The 16,222-nt window shown below is 48.1% G+C and overlaps 1 protein-coding gene across 3 annotated transcripts in view; it reads right to left on the bottom strand.

Annotated features, from left to right (window-relative positions):
* The window catches only part of LOC144111932 (ankyrin repeat and BTB/POZ domain-containing protein 1-like), a 34,645-nt gene extending 21,564 nt beyond the window's left edge, over positions 1 to 13,081 (bottom strand). For 2 of the 3 annotated variants that reach the window (XM_077645020.1, XM_077645021.1), the window contains exons 1-8: positions 12,860 to 13,081; positions 12,685 to 12,747; positions 12,533 to 12,588; positions 11,823 to 11,967; positions 9,462 to 9,621; positions 3,511 to 3,556; positions 2,165 to 2,281; positions 384 to 499 (exon numbers count right to left, since the gene is read on the bottom strand). In XM_077645020.1, coding sequence (XP_077501146.1) covers positions 384 to 499; positions 2,165 to 2,281; positions 3,511 to 3,556; positions 9,462 to 9,621; positions 11,823 to 11,967; positions 12,533 to 12,588; positions 12,685 to 12,747; positions 12,860 to 12,966 — 810 coding nt within the window. In that variant the 5' untranslated portion in view covers positions 12,967 to 13,081. The remainder of the gene's footprint in view (positions 1 to 383; positions 500 to 2,164; positions 2,282 to 3,510; positions 3,557 to 9,461; positions 9,622 to 11,822; positions 11,968 to 12,532; positions 12,589 to 12,684; positions 12,748 to 12,859) is intronic. The other variant, XM_077645022.1, reaches the window with a different exon arrangement.
* Between the last annotated feature and the right edge of the window lie 3,141 nt (positions 13,082 to 16,222).

Here is a 16,222-nt window from a genome sequence, read left to right as displayed (position 1 = left end):
AACACACACAAAAATCACTTCCTGCTGCACTCATTACTCATGAACGTATACTAGAACATATTCAAATCAACAAGTAAGATTTGTGAAAATTTCACCAAAAGGCCTCATAATTAAAAAAAAACCAGCAAACCATTGGCAAAGAGAAACTGTCATCAGCTCAAGCCAGCTCAGACTTATCACGCCCCGCTGAGCTAGCTGTTTCCAGTGGTTGTGTTTCACTGCTGCTTTTTCACTACCCAGTTTTGCATAGCCTGTATATGCACCATAAAAGCCAAGTGAGTGAATGGGCACATGGATGAATGAACAAGTAGAGAGCACAAGTGACCTTACAAAAATTAATAAAAAAAGAAACAGAAAAATAACAAATCAGCCCAGCAGCTTACCCCTGATGCAAGCTCAACGGGCAATGTGGAGAAGTCCCTCTGAAGCTGCTCCCGGTAATGTGTGGGCTCAAGAAGGATGGTCTCACTCTCTGCGCTGACACCACTTCTCTGGCTTCCTGCATGGAAAAAAGAACTTACTTACTACCCAAACAGCACAGGTAATCAGTCCAATATTGGAAATGGATGGTTTCACTCTGCTACTTTGTAGGGCCGGACTTGGCCAATATGGTTCCAATATTGGGCCGATTACCTCTGCTGCTTGGGTAAGTACACTGAGAGTTGTTGCGCAAGGAAAGTGAGCAACTCTAAGCTCCAACACCAAGCCCTAATGCAGAAACACGTCTTCCTTGTGCCATGACTGCATGGTGCTAACTGTGAAAGGGTGAGCACAGTGCTGTGATTCCGCAGTCACTAGTTCATGGACTTATACGTACATCGCGCCAATGCACAAGCCATCACACAGTAATGTGAAATCTATGATGTTCCGAGCAATGCTTCATGAACATACTGTTCAATGCTGTATGTACCAATCAAACCATAAAATTTTCGATATCCCTACTACTCCCAGCAATCTAGGTGAGGTTAGGAAAGCTTAAATCCTCACCTGTTATCGTACCGTTATCAAGAAACATAATCTAAAAACCTCAATGCTTTTGCACCACAACAGTGTGATTGGTGAAATGCACTCAATGCACCACCACTGTGAGTACTTGGCCCATACCGTACGACTCTGTCTTTATTGCAGATTTCAGTCTGCATCTTTACTGAAAAATAATGCTATCGTATAACTGGGCCAGGTCACTGAGCCTAAGATTTCTGCAAATGTCAAGCCCTCTTTTATATGTTCAACTTTAGTTTCAATCAAACTCTCTTTTATACAAAAAAAAATCTGAGGGACACCAGTAGTTCACCTAAATGAAACAACAAGGCTTCACCATGAAGCGTCAGCTGATGGGCCCTATCAGGACCATGCTGACTTATAAAGCCCAATTTTTACAGAAAAGAGAGACACTGAGAGGCACTCTTTACCATGGTGAAGGCTTTACCTTGTCTATGCACCTGACATGCCACTCTAGATGACAGCAATGAAAGAAGTGCCATACACATGCATGCTTGCATGCACACTTGCATGCACACAATCAATGCACAGTCAAAGGTGTTCACATAGGTTAGATTAGGTCTGTGTTCTGAAGCGCACCCCCAAAGCCAAATAATGTCATGCACAGGAAGGCATGCATGCTGTACAGTCCCAGCACAATCTAGAGGAATGCTTGTGATGACACAGAGCAACTCCATGTGAAAATACCATTGTACTTCACACATGAAAGGCACAACAGAGTCCTCAAATGGTCATTTCTAAACAAAGTAGTGGTTAGCACAAGCTATACTCGCTGAACACACTGAAGGAAGGTGCCAACGTGCTTGTCGGGGGCACAAGACATGTGAAAGTCACAGCTGGAGTCATCAGCCATAGTTAAGTCCTACTTCATCCTGCAGGCCTTCACAAAAGGCTGCCCCATGGATGTATGGTTCCCTCAGTGGTAGCTAAAATACAGCACAACTATTAAATGTGAAGATCAATGAAAAATTAATAGAAGATCAAAGCGATTAATGCGACACAGTATGCGTCGAGCAGCATCGACAATCTCATAGTGTGAAGCATCCATGCGCCCATTTTGCTGTCATTTATGTGTTCAGCTAACCTATCTGGCTTCAGAGGCAACGACATGTCCAAACATTCCAAATCACAGCCGTGCTTGAGCGCATGCGCACTCACTCACCCTGATTCAGCACTTCTGCTAAAGCTTCCTTGACATCCGCAATGAGAGAAATGAGCTGGCATCGTGATGCAAGCTCGAGAAAACTCTCAAAATGCTTGGCTTGCATCTCAAGTCGGCCTGCAAGTAATGCAACAACGTATCAGTGCTTACTTAGATACGAGCTCTGGAAACAGCTTTGAATCTGTCAGCAAGAAATGTGCTATAGTGACAAGCAACTGAATAGCAGGGGCTGTGCGCTCAAGTGCACACCCTTTGGCAACACCTCTGCTCTCGCATTACATGATGGTTTTCGATAAGAAGGGAACTCCATTGAAGTAGCCACATTTCTGAAGCTGCCTCCCACTGAACATTAAGCCCACCAGGCCATGTTAAACTTAATTTGTGCACCAAAAGCACAGACCTTTGGGCGAGTTGGTGCATTGCAATCATGTACAAGCGCAAAAAACAAGGACCAGTTGTCCAGTCCTTCTTTGTCCTTGTTTTTTGCGCTTGTACATGATTGCGCAACAAAAGCTGCTTTTGAGCACTTTCATAGGTGCACTAGTCTTTCTGTATTGCAACCAGACCATTTCACTCGGGAGGATGACATGGAAGGGAGGTGATCATAGCTTGGAGCAACAAACACTTCTCTCTGAACACGCTACCGCAGCCACAGTGACAGCTTACGAAGCTATGTTGTATGAAACTGCTTTGCTCCCCTTAGTGGCTTGACAGTGCACTCAAGTATTGTACAATGCTGATGTTCAAGAGAAGCGCATCAGCTCATTAATTTCTATTCTGCATCCAGCTGCATTGTTCAAGCAGTAGCCGTGTGCAGAAAGCTGCAGTGGTCCCAACAGCAATGGCTTCTTGCTATAACCACGGACTTGCCCACATTCCCCATCAGCTCACAACTACTGGCCTGGCTCTACTGCCCTAATAATGACTGAGATAATGATGTTTCAAATGCATACACACAAGAAAATCCTTTTGTGAGCCTGGCTCCCGTGCAGAAAATAGCATAGCGCCTTGCCTTAGTGAAATGCGACCGCTACTCCTTGCATGCTGAGAAAAACTGCATAGCAGTTAATTTAGGCATTTACCCTGACTTCATAACAAGAGGAAAGGCAAGAAGGCAAAATTTTCCTTTTCAGACTAGATAAAATATCAACAAAAGTAAATTATAATAATAAAAACAAACAAGAAAGAGTCGCACACTAAGCCAGCAAAGTCCCTCATAGACTACAATTTACTAATTAGTGGGCAAACTTGCAAGTATTCAACAAAATCATTTTAAAAGGAAGCATTCTAACAGCTTGCGGATAACTGCTTCATGCTTATTGAAAACTATCACTTAATATACCCACCTGTGTACAGATACTGAGTGATGATCCTGAACACAGCACCATCAACCTGAAGAGAACAAAAGAGTGCGCTAGGTACCAGTTGCATGCCAGTGGCATCTAGTAGCTAGGAAGGTAACTGTGTCTACCCATGAGCTGCATCTTTTATAGCATTTTTTATTACATTTTTAGCAAACACACACAATTTAAAGCACACTGAGCTACTCATTTTTCTATCGTTTTCCACAGTGAAGCACACTGATAAAAGCCTGTAATCCATCTTCAGCAAGAGTTTAGAACTCTTCGCCCTGCTCTGTGACCTATGTTTAGGGCAACAAAAATAAAAAGCATGGCTTGCATTCCTTGCCACCAGATGTTACTAGTGCATGACACTATCAGAACAAATGGTTCATTTTAAAGCATAAACTTCCCGATTCTGTACTATGAGGAAAAGCTGCTTTCCTGCACACTAACAGAACAAACAAAAAGAACATTCAATAAAAAGATTACAAGCAACACATGCTTGAGAAGTGCACACATCACAGAATTCAGCCAACATGCCCAAAGTACTTTAGATTAAGCAATACATCAAACCGAAAGAATGATTATCATCGGGCTTCAAAATGTTTTCTCCTCACAAAATGCAAAGAACATGTTTCAGTGCTACTGTTCAGGTAAATAAATTGTCAGCAATATAACGTAGTGCTAAAAGGACCCTGAAATGATCTTGATGATCATATTCTAGCGCAACAAATCTGTAGCATTTTTTTTTGTGAGTATTCGAGTCAAATTTAAAAGCTCTGCATATACCTACAATTTACAATTAATTTTTTTAAAGTCTCAGCTCGCAGCCGATTAGGGCGACATCCCACCATGTGTTCTTAGCCACAGTTCTCCCGCCGACACAGAGCAGGGAATCTGAGCGAGCCTTCTCATTGGGTGTGCCCAAGTGGCGTGGGCAGAACGAGACACACTCCCGACCTGTTTTGTTTATTTATTCATTTTCGTGTGTGTGGAGCCTCGGCACGTACGGGTTGAAGCGGGAGAGGAGGAGCGTCATTTTTAATCGCAGGTATCTTTGGTTTTAACGAAGGTAGCTGTGATAAAGATGAAGTGTGGCAAGTGCGCTGCACGCACTCGCGCGCATGGGGGGAGAGAAGACGACGAAGTAGGAGAATACAGATCGGCTCGACCGTATGCTACGTGTACTGTTTCATTGCTAATTATCATTACAACGATACAACATATTTTGGCGACGAGGATGCTGTTTTGATTCGGGACCTTCACGTGGCCTGCTCACCATCCGTCATGAGCTTTTCTGGGCTTCAGCCACCACCACCCTTCCTGCCGACTCCTGGTCGTCCTGCCCTTCCATGGGAGCAATGGGAGCTGGCGTTCCGGAATTACATGCTGGCCTCTGGTGCCTCTACTCTGGGCGCGGACAGGCGGAAGGCCATCCTGCTGAATTGCCTCGGACTGGAAGGTCAGCGCATTTTTTATACATTGGCGCCGCCGTCGTCCCCTCCAGCGCCTACAGCTGCGGCTTCGCACTCCGGTGACGAGACGCCCCGCCTTGACGAATTTGATGCGGCGATATCCATCCTGTCGGTGCATTACAAATCGTCCGTGAATGTAATCGCCGCACGTCATCGCTTTCGCCGTCGAGTTCAGGCTCCAGGAGAGACAACCGATGAATACGTCGCTGTCCTTCGCAGTCTTGTCGCCGACTGCGGGTTTGGGACCATGGCGGACGATATGATCAGGGACCAGCTGGTGGAGAAGACCTCGAGTTGCCATCTGCGTGAGCGCCTACTCATGGAAGGCTCCTCCTTGACTCTGTCGCGCGCCATGCTCCTTGCTCGACAGTGTGAGCAAGCTTCTCGGGAAGCCAGGGAATTGGCTGAGGAGGACGCTCCAGTACATCGTGTGAGATGCGAGCGTGGATCGAGACAAACACCACCTCAGGCCCATTGCTGCAAGTGCCAAAGTCAACCATCACAACCTGCTGCTGCAATACCAGAGCGCATGTGCTACCGCTGCGGTTCTACAACTCACCTAGCGAACAACCCTGCATGCCGAGCCCGCAACCGCAAGTGTCGTCGGTGCGGCAAGGTGGGCCATTTCGACTCTCTCTACTAGTTGTCCGACCGTCCTGTTCAAGTTCAGCAAGTTGCAGATACTGCTGACACATCGTCGATGCCGGATGGCTCCAGCAGTGCATCTATTCTCAATGTTGAAAGTCAAAAAAACGGAATTTTCGCATCAGTCCTGATTGAAGGCAAGTTCATCCGCTTCCTGATTGACACCGGCTCATCTGTGTCAATTATTTCTGAAGATCTATACCACCGATTCTTCGCTAAATGTTTCCCGCTTAAATCAACTGCAGTTCAACTATTGGACTATTCTAAGTCTCGGATTATAGTCCAAGGGTGTTTTGTTGCCACAGCAAAGTTCCACGACCGTACCGCCTGCATCCTGTTGTACGTTGTCTCGGGAGGCACAACGCTGCTGGGCCTGGATTCCATTGCCGCTCTACAAATGAAGATCAAAGGTGCATCGTTGGAATGTCTTTCCATGACACCGGATACGCCTCTGTTACCTCCTGAGCTACGTCCACACTTCGAACATCTCTTCTCCAAGGAACTCGGAGTTGCTCGTGGCTACGTGCACAAAGAGTGCAGGATTCCGTTTCTCCTGTTGCTTGCAAGCTCCGACGGCTGCCGTTTGCCATTCGTCAGCAGGTGTCCGAGGAACTCCAGAAGCTTGAAGCTCAAGACATCATTGAACGGGTTTTCATTGAACGGGATTTCACCCATAGTCGTGGCTCGGAAAAAAGATGGCTCCATCCGAATGTGCGTCGATTTGCGTGAGCCGAACAAGACTATTGTGGTCGACAGTTTTCCTTTGCCTCAAACGGAAGAACTTCTACATAGCTTGGCCGGGTCACAGCGTTTTTCGAAGTTAGACCTTGCCTCGGCTTACCATCAAGTACCACTTAGCCCTGAGAGTCGGGAATTGACCACATTCATTACCCATGATGGCCTCTTCCGCTTCAAACGAGTGTGTTTCGGCCTTGCTTCGGCGCCTTCGGCTTTTCAGAAGATGATGCACTTAATTTTAAAAGGGTGCAAAGGTGTCCTCTTCTACATCGACGACATCATAGTCCATGGCACCTCCCGACAGGAGCACCTGACCAACCTTCGTGCTGTTCTCGAGCGCCTGTCCCAAGCTGGACTCAAGCTCAACCACAAATGTGTCTTCGATGTTCCGAAGCTCACTTTCTTGGGGCATGTTGTCAGCGGTGAAGGACTGTTTCCGCTTTCTTCTGCCATCGAGGCGATTACGAAGGCTCCGACTCCATCTAGCATCAGCGAGCTTCGCTCCCTCCTTGGACTTGCGGGTTTCTACTCCAAGTTTATCCCGCATTACTCCGACGTCGTTGAGCCTATGCGCGCCCTAATTCGAGGCAGCGACTCCGCCTTCACTTGGACTGCTGCTGCGGATTCAAGCTTCAAACTACTGAAGTCCATGTTGACGTCATGTGACGTGTTGCATTTTTTTGATCCTGCCCTTCCCGTGGTCTTAACGACTGACGCTTCCGGATATGGCCTTGGGGCAGTGCTTCAGCAAGACAACGGCCATTCCCTGCAAACTGTTGCGTTTGCCTCCCGTACCTTGACACCCCAAGAAAGAAAGTACTCTGTTGGTGAACGTGAGGCCCTAGCTTGCGTTTGGGCGTGCGAACGGTGGCACGTGTATTTGTGGGGCCGGCCTTTTGTTCTACGCACCGACCACAGTGCACTTGTCATTTTGCTGTCGACGAAAGGAACGGGCCATCGGCCGTTGCGAATTTCACGTTGGTCGGCTCGCCTGTTGTGCTACAACTACACTGTAGAGTACCGCAAAGGCAATGACAACTCTATTGTGGATGCTCTGTCTCGCCTTCCCTTACCGACCACATCGTGCAGTGAGCCCAGTGAGTTCGACGCCAGTGACGACGACTTCGTCTGCCTGCTATCGCCAGCCGTGACTCTACAAGAGCTTCAAGAGGCAACCATCAGCGACGCGGCAGTTGCTCAAGCCATTCAGTTTACATCGGCGACATGGCCGGACAAGAAATCCCTATCGGAGAACCTTAGGCCATACTATCTCCTGCGCTCGGAGCTGTCCGTCGTGCAAGGCGTCTTGTACCGAGGTGACAGGCTCGTCGTTCCCGAAAGTTTGCGACGACGCCTCATGGACATCGCGCACGAGTCACACCCCGGGATCAGCCGCACGAAAAGTCGACTGCGAGAGCTCTACTGGTGGCCGCGAATGGACGAGCACGTCGAAGAAATGGTACGGACATGCGTCGTGTGCCAGTCCTGTGACAAATCGGCTCGTCCGGTGGCAGCTCCTCTGCAACCTGTCGCCTTCCCAGAGAAACCTTGGGATAAGGTTGCCATTGATATCGTGGGGCCTTTCGACCAAGCTCCCAGTGGCTGCCGCTTCGCGATTACTCTCATGGATTATTACAGTAAGTGGCCAGAAGTTGTCTTCGCTGATGCCATCACAACTCAAACCGTTCAAGAATTCCTGCTTGGCCTCTTCGCTCGTGAGGGTTACCCTCAAGAGATTGTCTCTGACCACGGACCTCAATTTTCATCGATGGCCATGCAAACTTTCCTCCGCGAACGGGGGATACGCCATTGCTACTCTTCAGTGTACCATCCCCAAGCTAATGGACTCGTTGAACGATTCAATCGAGTGCTTAAGTCCTACATTCAGCTAGCTCTGTGCGAGCGACGCGACCTACGTACAGCGATTGTGGACTACCTCGGTGTCTACCGCTGTACGCCCCATGCCACGACAGGAATTGCACCAGCTGTCCTACTTCATGGCCGGTTGCCCCGCACAAGACTTAACGTCGTAGGACTGCCAGATCAGTCCTTCTCAATGGATCCGACAAAAGCGCTTAAGCTTTTGCGGCAGAGGCTTGACGAGAAACAAGCGCAATACAAGCTTTATGCGGACCAGCGGAGTGGCGCCCAGTGTCGTGACTTTCAGATTGGCCAGTACGTGCGTGTCCGCAAACCAAATGTGCGAGGCAAACTGTCAGCTCGGTTTTCGGAGCCTCGGAAGGTTGTGGAGCAGCGTGGACCTGCATCTTATCTGCTGGATGATGGGCGAGTGTGGCACTCGTCCAAGTTTTCTGCGGTTCGCCCAGAAGTAGTTCAGCAGCAACTGTCCTCCTCAGCTCCAGCGGCCTTTTTCGCTGATATTTCGCCGCCTATCGACGGCAACCGAATGCCGCCGCCCAGTCCACAGTCCGGAACCGTGGTCCAGGGTCCTTCTTCGGACGCGCCTTCAATCCATATGATGCCAGCCGTTCCGCCTGCTCCGGAATCGGCAGCCGCTCCTCAACCCTTGTGTAGTAAATCCGCAGCGGCAACTGCGGCTTCACCTCCTGCGCCGCCTCGCCGAAGTACTCGCAAAAAGAAGCGGCCCGCATGGTTCAAAGACTATGACATCCGCTAGACATTTTGTTTTTTTTAAGTGCGGCGGAAATGTGATAAAGATGAAGTGTGGCAAGTGCGCTGCACGCACTCGCGCGCATGGGGGGAGAGAAGACGACGAAGTAGGAGAATACAGATCGGCTCGACCGTATGCTACGTGTACTGTTTCATTGCTAATTATCATTACTACGATACAACAGTAGCTTAAAAATTTTTCTGTTGCGATGACGAATGATAAAATACCGACTGCTCTTCCATATTAAATATTGTTGCATGGCCCCTTTAACATGCACGGGAAGTAGTTTGTGGCAAATGTAGACGAAATGGTGACCTGTGATTGAAACCAGGGGTATGCCGCAGTGACTGGGGCCCCAAAAATTGGCACATACTAACCACATAGCTGCAGAGGACAAATACTTAGTATAAACGACGTTACGAAAGAATGGCAAGTTGTTGCAGGCAGCATTACGGCACACTTACTGCATGGTGAGTAACTGGAATCAACTGCCGTCCTGCCCACTTGTCAAGCAGTGAACGGCGGAAAAAGTCACAGCGTGCCGCCAACACACAGCGGTGAGCAGGAATTATTTCCCCTTGTACACTGAATGATACATCACAGTGCTGACTGTCCTCCAAGCACCTGCAAGCATGAAATTTTCATTGTAGACTGGATTTTTTTTATTGTAAAGAACTTCCAGGAGAACAAAGGGCCATGCTACCCTTTTTGAGACCAACTCTACACGTCAGTTGGTCTACTCTCTCTCGTCACCATGCCTTCCCAAGACAACGCAGTGCACCCACAATACTTGGTGTTTTCATTTTCAAAGAACTGTTTTGGCAGTTTCACTTTCAATGCATGCTAACTTCGTGAACTTGCAAGGCTGTAAACAGAAAATTGGCAGTGGCCGCAGAGCCTGTTGACGTCTAGTATTTCAGTACCATATGCAGCTGTCAGGTATGGTGACAGGGAATCTAGAAGAAAAAAAAATGTCCTCCAGCAGATTTCCACTCAAACCCTGCCACCTTTCTCCACCTTACAGTTGCTCACTCGAACCATGCTGCACACTGTGCCACCAGTAACAAATAAAGAGGGTTAGAGAGGACAATTAAAGTTGGCCTAGGTTAATCGGTCACCACTTTTTTTTTATTATTATTGCGCAAATATGCCCTTCGGCATAGGAGAGTTATATGTGCATAGGAGAGTTATATGTACTTGTGCAAGGCGGTGTCGGCTATAAATGCCAACAAGGCCCGGTATTGGGGTCCATTAGTCCAGATCCGAGTGTCTGGTGGCCGGCTGTGGTGGTAACCCTGAATACCGAGGTATTGCTTGCGTGCCTCCCGAAGTCCGGCGCAAGTTAGTATGAAGCGAGCAAACGTCACCTCTGTAGCAGAAGCGGGGCAGAAGGGGTAAAAAAAGTCAAATAGCTACTTGCACATAAATGAGATTTTTTTTTTTACTAGAACTATTACTCATGCAGCTTTAGCACGAAATCAAATACTAAGCAATGCAAGACCATCAACCTTAATGCCACCACTGCCAAGCTTTAATTGCAGCAGTGAAACAAAAATGTTGCGGCTTTAGCTCCAAATTTTGCAGCAATGAGAGCATCTTTTGCTTTCAAACAAACACCAACAGAGCCATGAGAACTGAAACTATTGGCTGTCAGTAGAACAAGACCTTGACGGATTTGTGTTCAGAGTCTTTTAAATGATGCTTGCATTGCTGTTACAACTTTCAACTGACCCACAAAAGCATTCCAGCGGTACGTTTAAAGCTAATGTTGGCAGCTGGAACATTCATTCAGATGTACTGTGTTTGTCACACCAAAGAGACCACAGCAGGAGAAGCAGGGCACCATCAGTGACTGTACAATGTACCATGTAAGTCAGTATGTGGATGTGAAAGTATATCAAAATAAGTAAGAAAACAGATCTTAGGTTTCATCTGAACTCCTGCAAGTTGATGTTCTGCAAAGTCATGCACTTTGGTATACGTAACTGAAAGCAGAAAAAACTGCACAAAAAACTGACAGACTGCACAAAAAACTGATGATAGCCGGTAATGCGAAATTTGAGCGCAGCTGTTCGTGCGACACCTGCCATCGCTGACAGGTGGCATGTTATGCTTTTAACCACTCTCCGGCATCTTCCCGTGGCAGTCACCTTCCAGGTGGCGCTTCGCTCTGCTACTTGGATGTTGGACCAGATGTTCAAGCAAGGTTAGAAATCAAACAACAGCCGTATCCATCCATCCATGGACAACCGGTTACGCCGACAACACCAACGCCGACACGGAATGTAGGAACGGGTGCCTAGGAGCTGCGTTCTAAAATTGAGTAAGAGCAAGCTCGTGGTGTAGGTAGGAAAAGTGTGTGGTATACCTCTTTCCGAAACCAACAGAAGACCCAGTACATTAGGCATACCAGTAAGCTAGTACATAATGTGTGACATTCACTGATATGGCAGTGACAGCAATAGCCACAATATTGAATTTTCTGTCCTCATCGCAACGTCATTGAAATCATACTGATGGGGACTCTCCTGCAGTGCACCTCGATAACTAGCTGACATGAAACTCATTGTAAGGACCAGCATACAGTGCCTTGTCCTGCCAGCTTGCTCGTTAGCATGCTCAGAACGGAAAGCGAGTAAAACAGGGGCCGGTCACGAGCAGACATAAGGCATATAGTGAAATAGAAAAGGTTAACGGGTTAATGCCCATATATGCAGAACTGGTCATTGAGGTCACGGGGCTGTTAGGCTAGTCAGCCCTGATCGTTTGCATATACCACAACGGGAACTGTCCAACATCGTGGCAAAATTTAAAGAAGTTCGTACCTGCGCAAGAATTCATCATAGGTGTCCCGGCGCATCGTGTTCGACGTGATCACTTTTCGGTCTCGCAGGAGATCTCGAATCTCCAGGCTCAGCGATGCATACAGACAGCGCTCGCCATCGAAGGTGTTGGCCACACAGCTTGCGCCTGCGAATGAGTGCGGTAAAAAGAAAAGGTAAACTAGCATGCGTGCTCTCACGAAAGGAAAGCTGCTGGAACAAATCTGCACGCATAAAATTAGCACACTATGTATAGCAATAGGTTTAGAGATAAGCTAGCAAAAACACGCATGAGCTCATGTACAGCATTTAAAAGCATACCGATTAAAAGCAACTCATTCCTTTTAAGTGCACTGTTAGCCCCATTGCAATATGAGGTATGTGGAACAAATATGTGCGTTTTTTTTTTTCAGTGATGTTGATCGGCAGTGCATTCGGTGGAACTTAACCGAACCTCAATATGCTACCTGAACACACATACACACGATCAGCCGGTATAAAGTGAAACTTGGAGAGGGGAAATGAATGGGGACACTGGTGAATATCATTTTATGTGACATCAGTAGATCCAGCTCCTTACGGTGCACAATAGGCATATCAATGTTAAAGAAACGATAACCACGCCAGTTGCCCATGTGAATGAAAGTATTAATACGAAAAACGTGCATGCATGCTATGAATTGTGTGCGCGCGAAACCCGCGACAATGCCCACCTTGGGAGAGTAAATATTCGACGACGTCCTTGTGGCCGCAGAGACAGGCATAGTATCTAAAAAAGAAATAAGAAATTGTGAAAAGGAAATGACTGCTCGATTTCGACCAGCAACCTGAGTAATTTGTCAGGTCGCGATATCGAGCCGCTCACAGAGGTGTGCCGTCCCATCTGTCCCTCACGTTGAGCTCGCTTTCCTGTTCTTCGACGAGGTACCTTCAGAAAAATAAGGGAGAAGTGAATGACGGGAGGCTGACAGCTGTCATCATGCCATGCCGGATTCGACACACGACAAAGGGTCGACTTGGGTGCTCGATTTTTCGCGTACTTCACCCGGGCAAGGTCGCCTGTCCTGCAGCTGAGGAACAGCTCCAAGGTGTTCCTCCGGAGTCCATCGTGACTTTCGGCGATCAGGGCGTCTTTCTCCAACCGCATACCTGCGCCGTCCACGCGACTTTACCAAGCTCTCCACACCACTAACACAACCGAAAGCTGTGCACATTCAAGCGGCGATCCGGAAACACGAGGTAGTGGACATGAGCCATTGTTTATTGGTAGTTCCGTACAAAAAAAAACATTACATAGTATATGCGCAAAAAAAAACAATTATGTGAAATTGCCAACTATAAAGTAAGATCATGTTTTAAACATGCAGCTAACTAAAATAAAAAGTATTCTGTTATGAGAGGGCGCCACCTAATGACCTAAGTATAAAGTTCGCCATTTCGACTTCGGAACGTCGTTACACTGTAACGTCGTGGAACGCATAGAGCTACTACTACGAAGATATCCACGCGAGCTGGATTTTGGCTGTTGCTTTCGCGGCCAAACGCGGAGGGAATCTTCGCTGAAGTGGAACGGCGGTTTAGGATTCAAGGTTGGTACTGCGGTGTGACCGCGAGAAACAACGTGTTGTAAAGGGGTTTTGTTTGTGCAGCGCGATGGAGGACGAAGATCCCTTGAACGAGCACTGCGAGTGGAAAGAGGTAAGTGGTACTTTTCTAAAGAACTTGTGCGCTACCGAGCCTCAACGCGCATTAATTTCTTGGGGCACCGGCAACAGGTGTCCGCCAAACTAATCAACTTCAAAAGTAAAGACACTTACTGGTCATATATCGCTTATTCTTGATTAATAAAACCCGTAATTTTATCAACCAGCACGCTTCTATTCCAGAAGCTTGAAATGTGCCGGTATCGCAATGTGCGTTGAACGCGACGCGCGGTCGCGCGTCCATTGCGCTTTTGCAATGAAGTTTGTAATTTTGTAAAATAGAGTGGAAACAAGAAGCCTGATGCGAGGGACTCGTAACGTACCCTTCAATAATTCGATGATGATACCGTAACGTTGCATCTTTTTTTTTCTGCTCGCGTAATTTGTCGTCGATCTGTGGAGCCATCGGCTTGGAGGGTCGACCGTGAACATTTTTTTTGAAACGCAGGACCGAAACACCCGTACATGCGAAATCTTCTGTACAACTAGCGCATGGAGTCGATGCGACGCGCCCCAGACGCTACTTAAGTTCTAGTACACTTTAGTACAGTGCTCGTTGATCCCCTAATGGTCGCAGTTAAAAGGGAGTCTTTCTCTGTTGTCACTTGAGACGGCGTTCGCCCCCCTGCTGCTGCACTTGCATCATCCGCTGCGACTAGGGGACAATAAATTGCAGACGTGTCTGCTCGCGTGTTTCGATGTCGTAGCCATGGACGAAAACATGATAGTTTTCCGGTATCGGCGTTGGATTCCTGGCCCTATCTCAGCGAAGATTTTCTTCGCCGTTAGATCCCGCCCTGCGGCTCAGTGGGTATACTGCGTTCGGCTGTTGTGTCATTGTTGAGCGTTGTTGTGCCATTATTGAGGCAGGGGCATATTAATGGGTTAACCTTCCTTCCTGCCTTTCAGTTCGTCGTCCTCTCTCTATGCATAACTCATGGAATGGGGGAAGCGGTCCCATTCGAACCATGTGTTTCCTCGACTTCTTTCAAAAAATTGTCTGTGGTTTAGCTCTGGTTAATCCAAGTCGAATTGCGAAAGCTTCGTTTCCTCGGCACGTTGTCTACGCAGCGTCTCATTCCGACGCTCTCGAGAATTCAAAGCGGTCTCTTTCGCAGTTGAAGAGGCACTAAGGGAGGTGTCACTTCTAGCCGCATCTGCGTTACGACGCTTCTCCAGTCTTGCGGCGCGTTCTTCTGGCGTCTCTTGAGCGCGTTGTCTCTTGCTCGCTTCGTTCTGTCGTTGTTGCGTCTCTTTCGCGCTCTCCATGACAACTACAATATGCACGCCGTTTAGCTAAACGTTGTTCCCGGTCTTCATGCGTTTCTTCCGCACGCCGCCGCTTCTTAGCTGCAGCACATCGTTGCAGCTTCACCTTATACACATCATCCGGGGTTGCGTGGTGAACGTGCGCGTCACCTGAAGGCAACTTTTTTGAAGCGAAAAGCTTCACTACGCCAGCTTTTCGAGCCGTCAGCGGGGCCGCAAGTTTGACCTTGAATGTAGCTGGAGGTCACGGTGGCCACAAGTTTCAGCTTTAATGTAGATAGAGGTCAAATGGTGGTAGCCAGGTTCGACACATGACGTCAACTACAGCGACTGTTACACCAACTATCTCGACTTTGACCTTTACCTCCGGTCAAGTGTCTGTCGGCATCGCATGCACGGGTCATGAAAGTGGGTTCTGCATTAAACGCCGGTGCATTCTGATGTGAAAATGGCACTAGGTGTGATCGATGCGACGCCTGCCGTGGAGACGACACCCGGACCGCGCCCGTATAAGGGAAGGAAAATGAAATGAAGATTTGTTTTAAGGAAAGCAAGTTACGCCTGTCTCACATATCTTGGTGGACACCCGAAACGCGTCCGTAAGGGAAGGAAAATGAAATAAAGTTGGTTTTAAGGAAACGAAATGACGCCTGTTTCACATACTCGGTGGACACCCCATCTGCGCCGTAAGGGAAGGAAAGTGGATTATGAAAGTTGGTTCTAAGGAAAGGAAATTACGCCTGTCTCACATATCTCAGTATGGTTATACTATGGAAACCGCCAGTCGCTCGACCACAAACGTAGCCAGGGAGATGCAGCTTTTCGCTTTCGGCCAGGGTTAACCAGAGCTAAGCACCAGCAATTTTTTTTTTGGCAATGCGGTATAGAGGCTAGGCAGGAAAGGAGAGAGGGACTTTGTCCCCTTGCCTTGTTGTCCATTGTTCGGCTCCATAGTTTCCCCCCTTTCACCCCTCCACACCCCTAGCCGAACAATGAACAACTCCCCCAGGGCACGGTGTCAAAAGCCTGTCTCCTTCCCTTTCCTCCCTAGCCTCTGCAGCATTGACAAAAAAGTTGTCACCTCTCATGATCCTAGTGGTCGTGGTGGTTGCTATGATGGGGGGTGGGGGGTGGGGGGGGGCGTACTGGTCCCGACGTATGCTGATCTCGCCCCGTGCTTTCTCTCACCCGCGGTGCGAGGAAGAGCGACGCGTGATTGGCGGAGGGGGTTGTCCCATAAACAGCCCTCGCCGCGAACTTGTACTTGTGAAGTAATAATTGGTTATGAGGAAAGGCGCAGTAACTGTCCCACTCTCGGTGGACAGCTCAATCTCGCCGTGAGGGAAGTGATGAAGGAGAGAGGGTGTGAGAAGGGGAAGGGAGAACGAAGGGGCGTAGTGGAGGGCTCCGGATTAATTTCGTCGTCCTGTG

Source organism: Amblyomma americanum, unplaced genomic scaffold, assembly GCF_052857255.1.
Source record: "Amblyomma americanum isolate KBUSLIRL-KWMA unplaced genomic scaffold, ASM5285725v1 scaffold_19, whole genome shotgun sequence".
Classification (NCBI taxonomy): Eukaryota; Metazoa; Arthropoda; class Arachnida; order Ixodida; family Ixodidae; genus Amblyomma; species Amblyomma americanum.
This window is presented reverse-complemented; position numbering and strand designations above follow the sequence as displayed.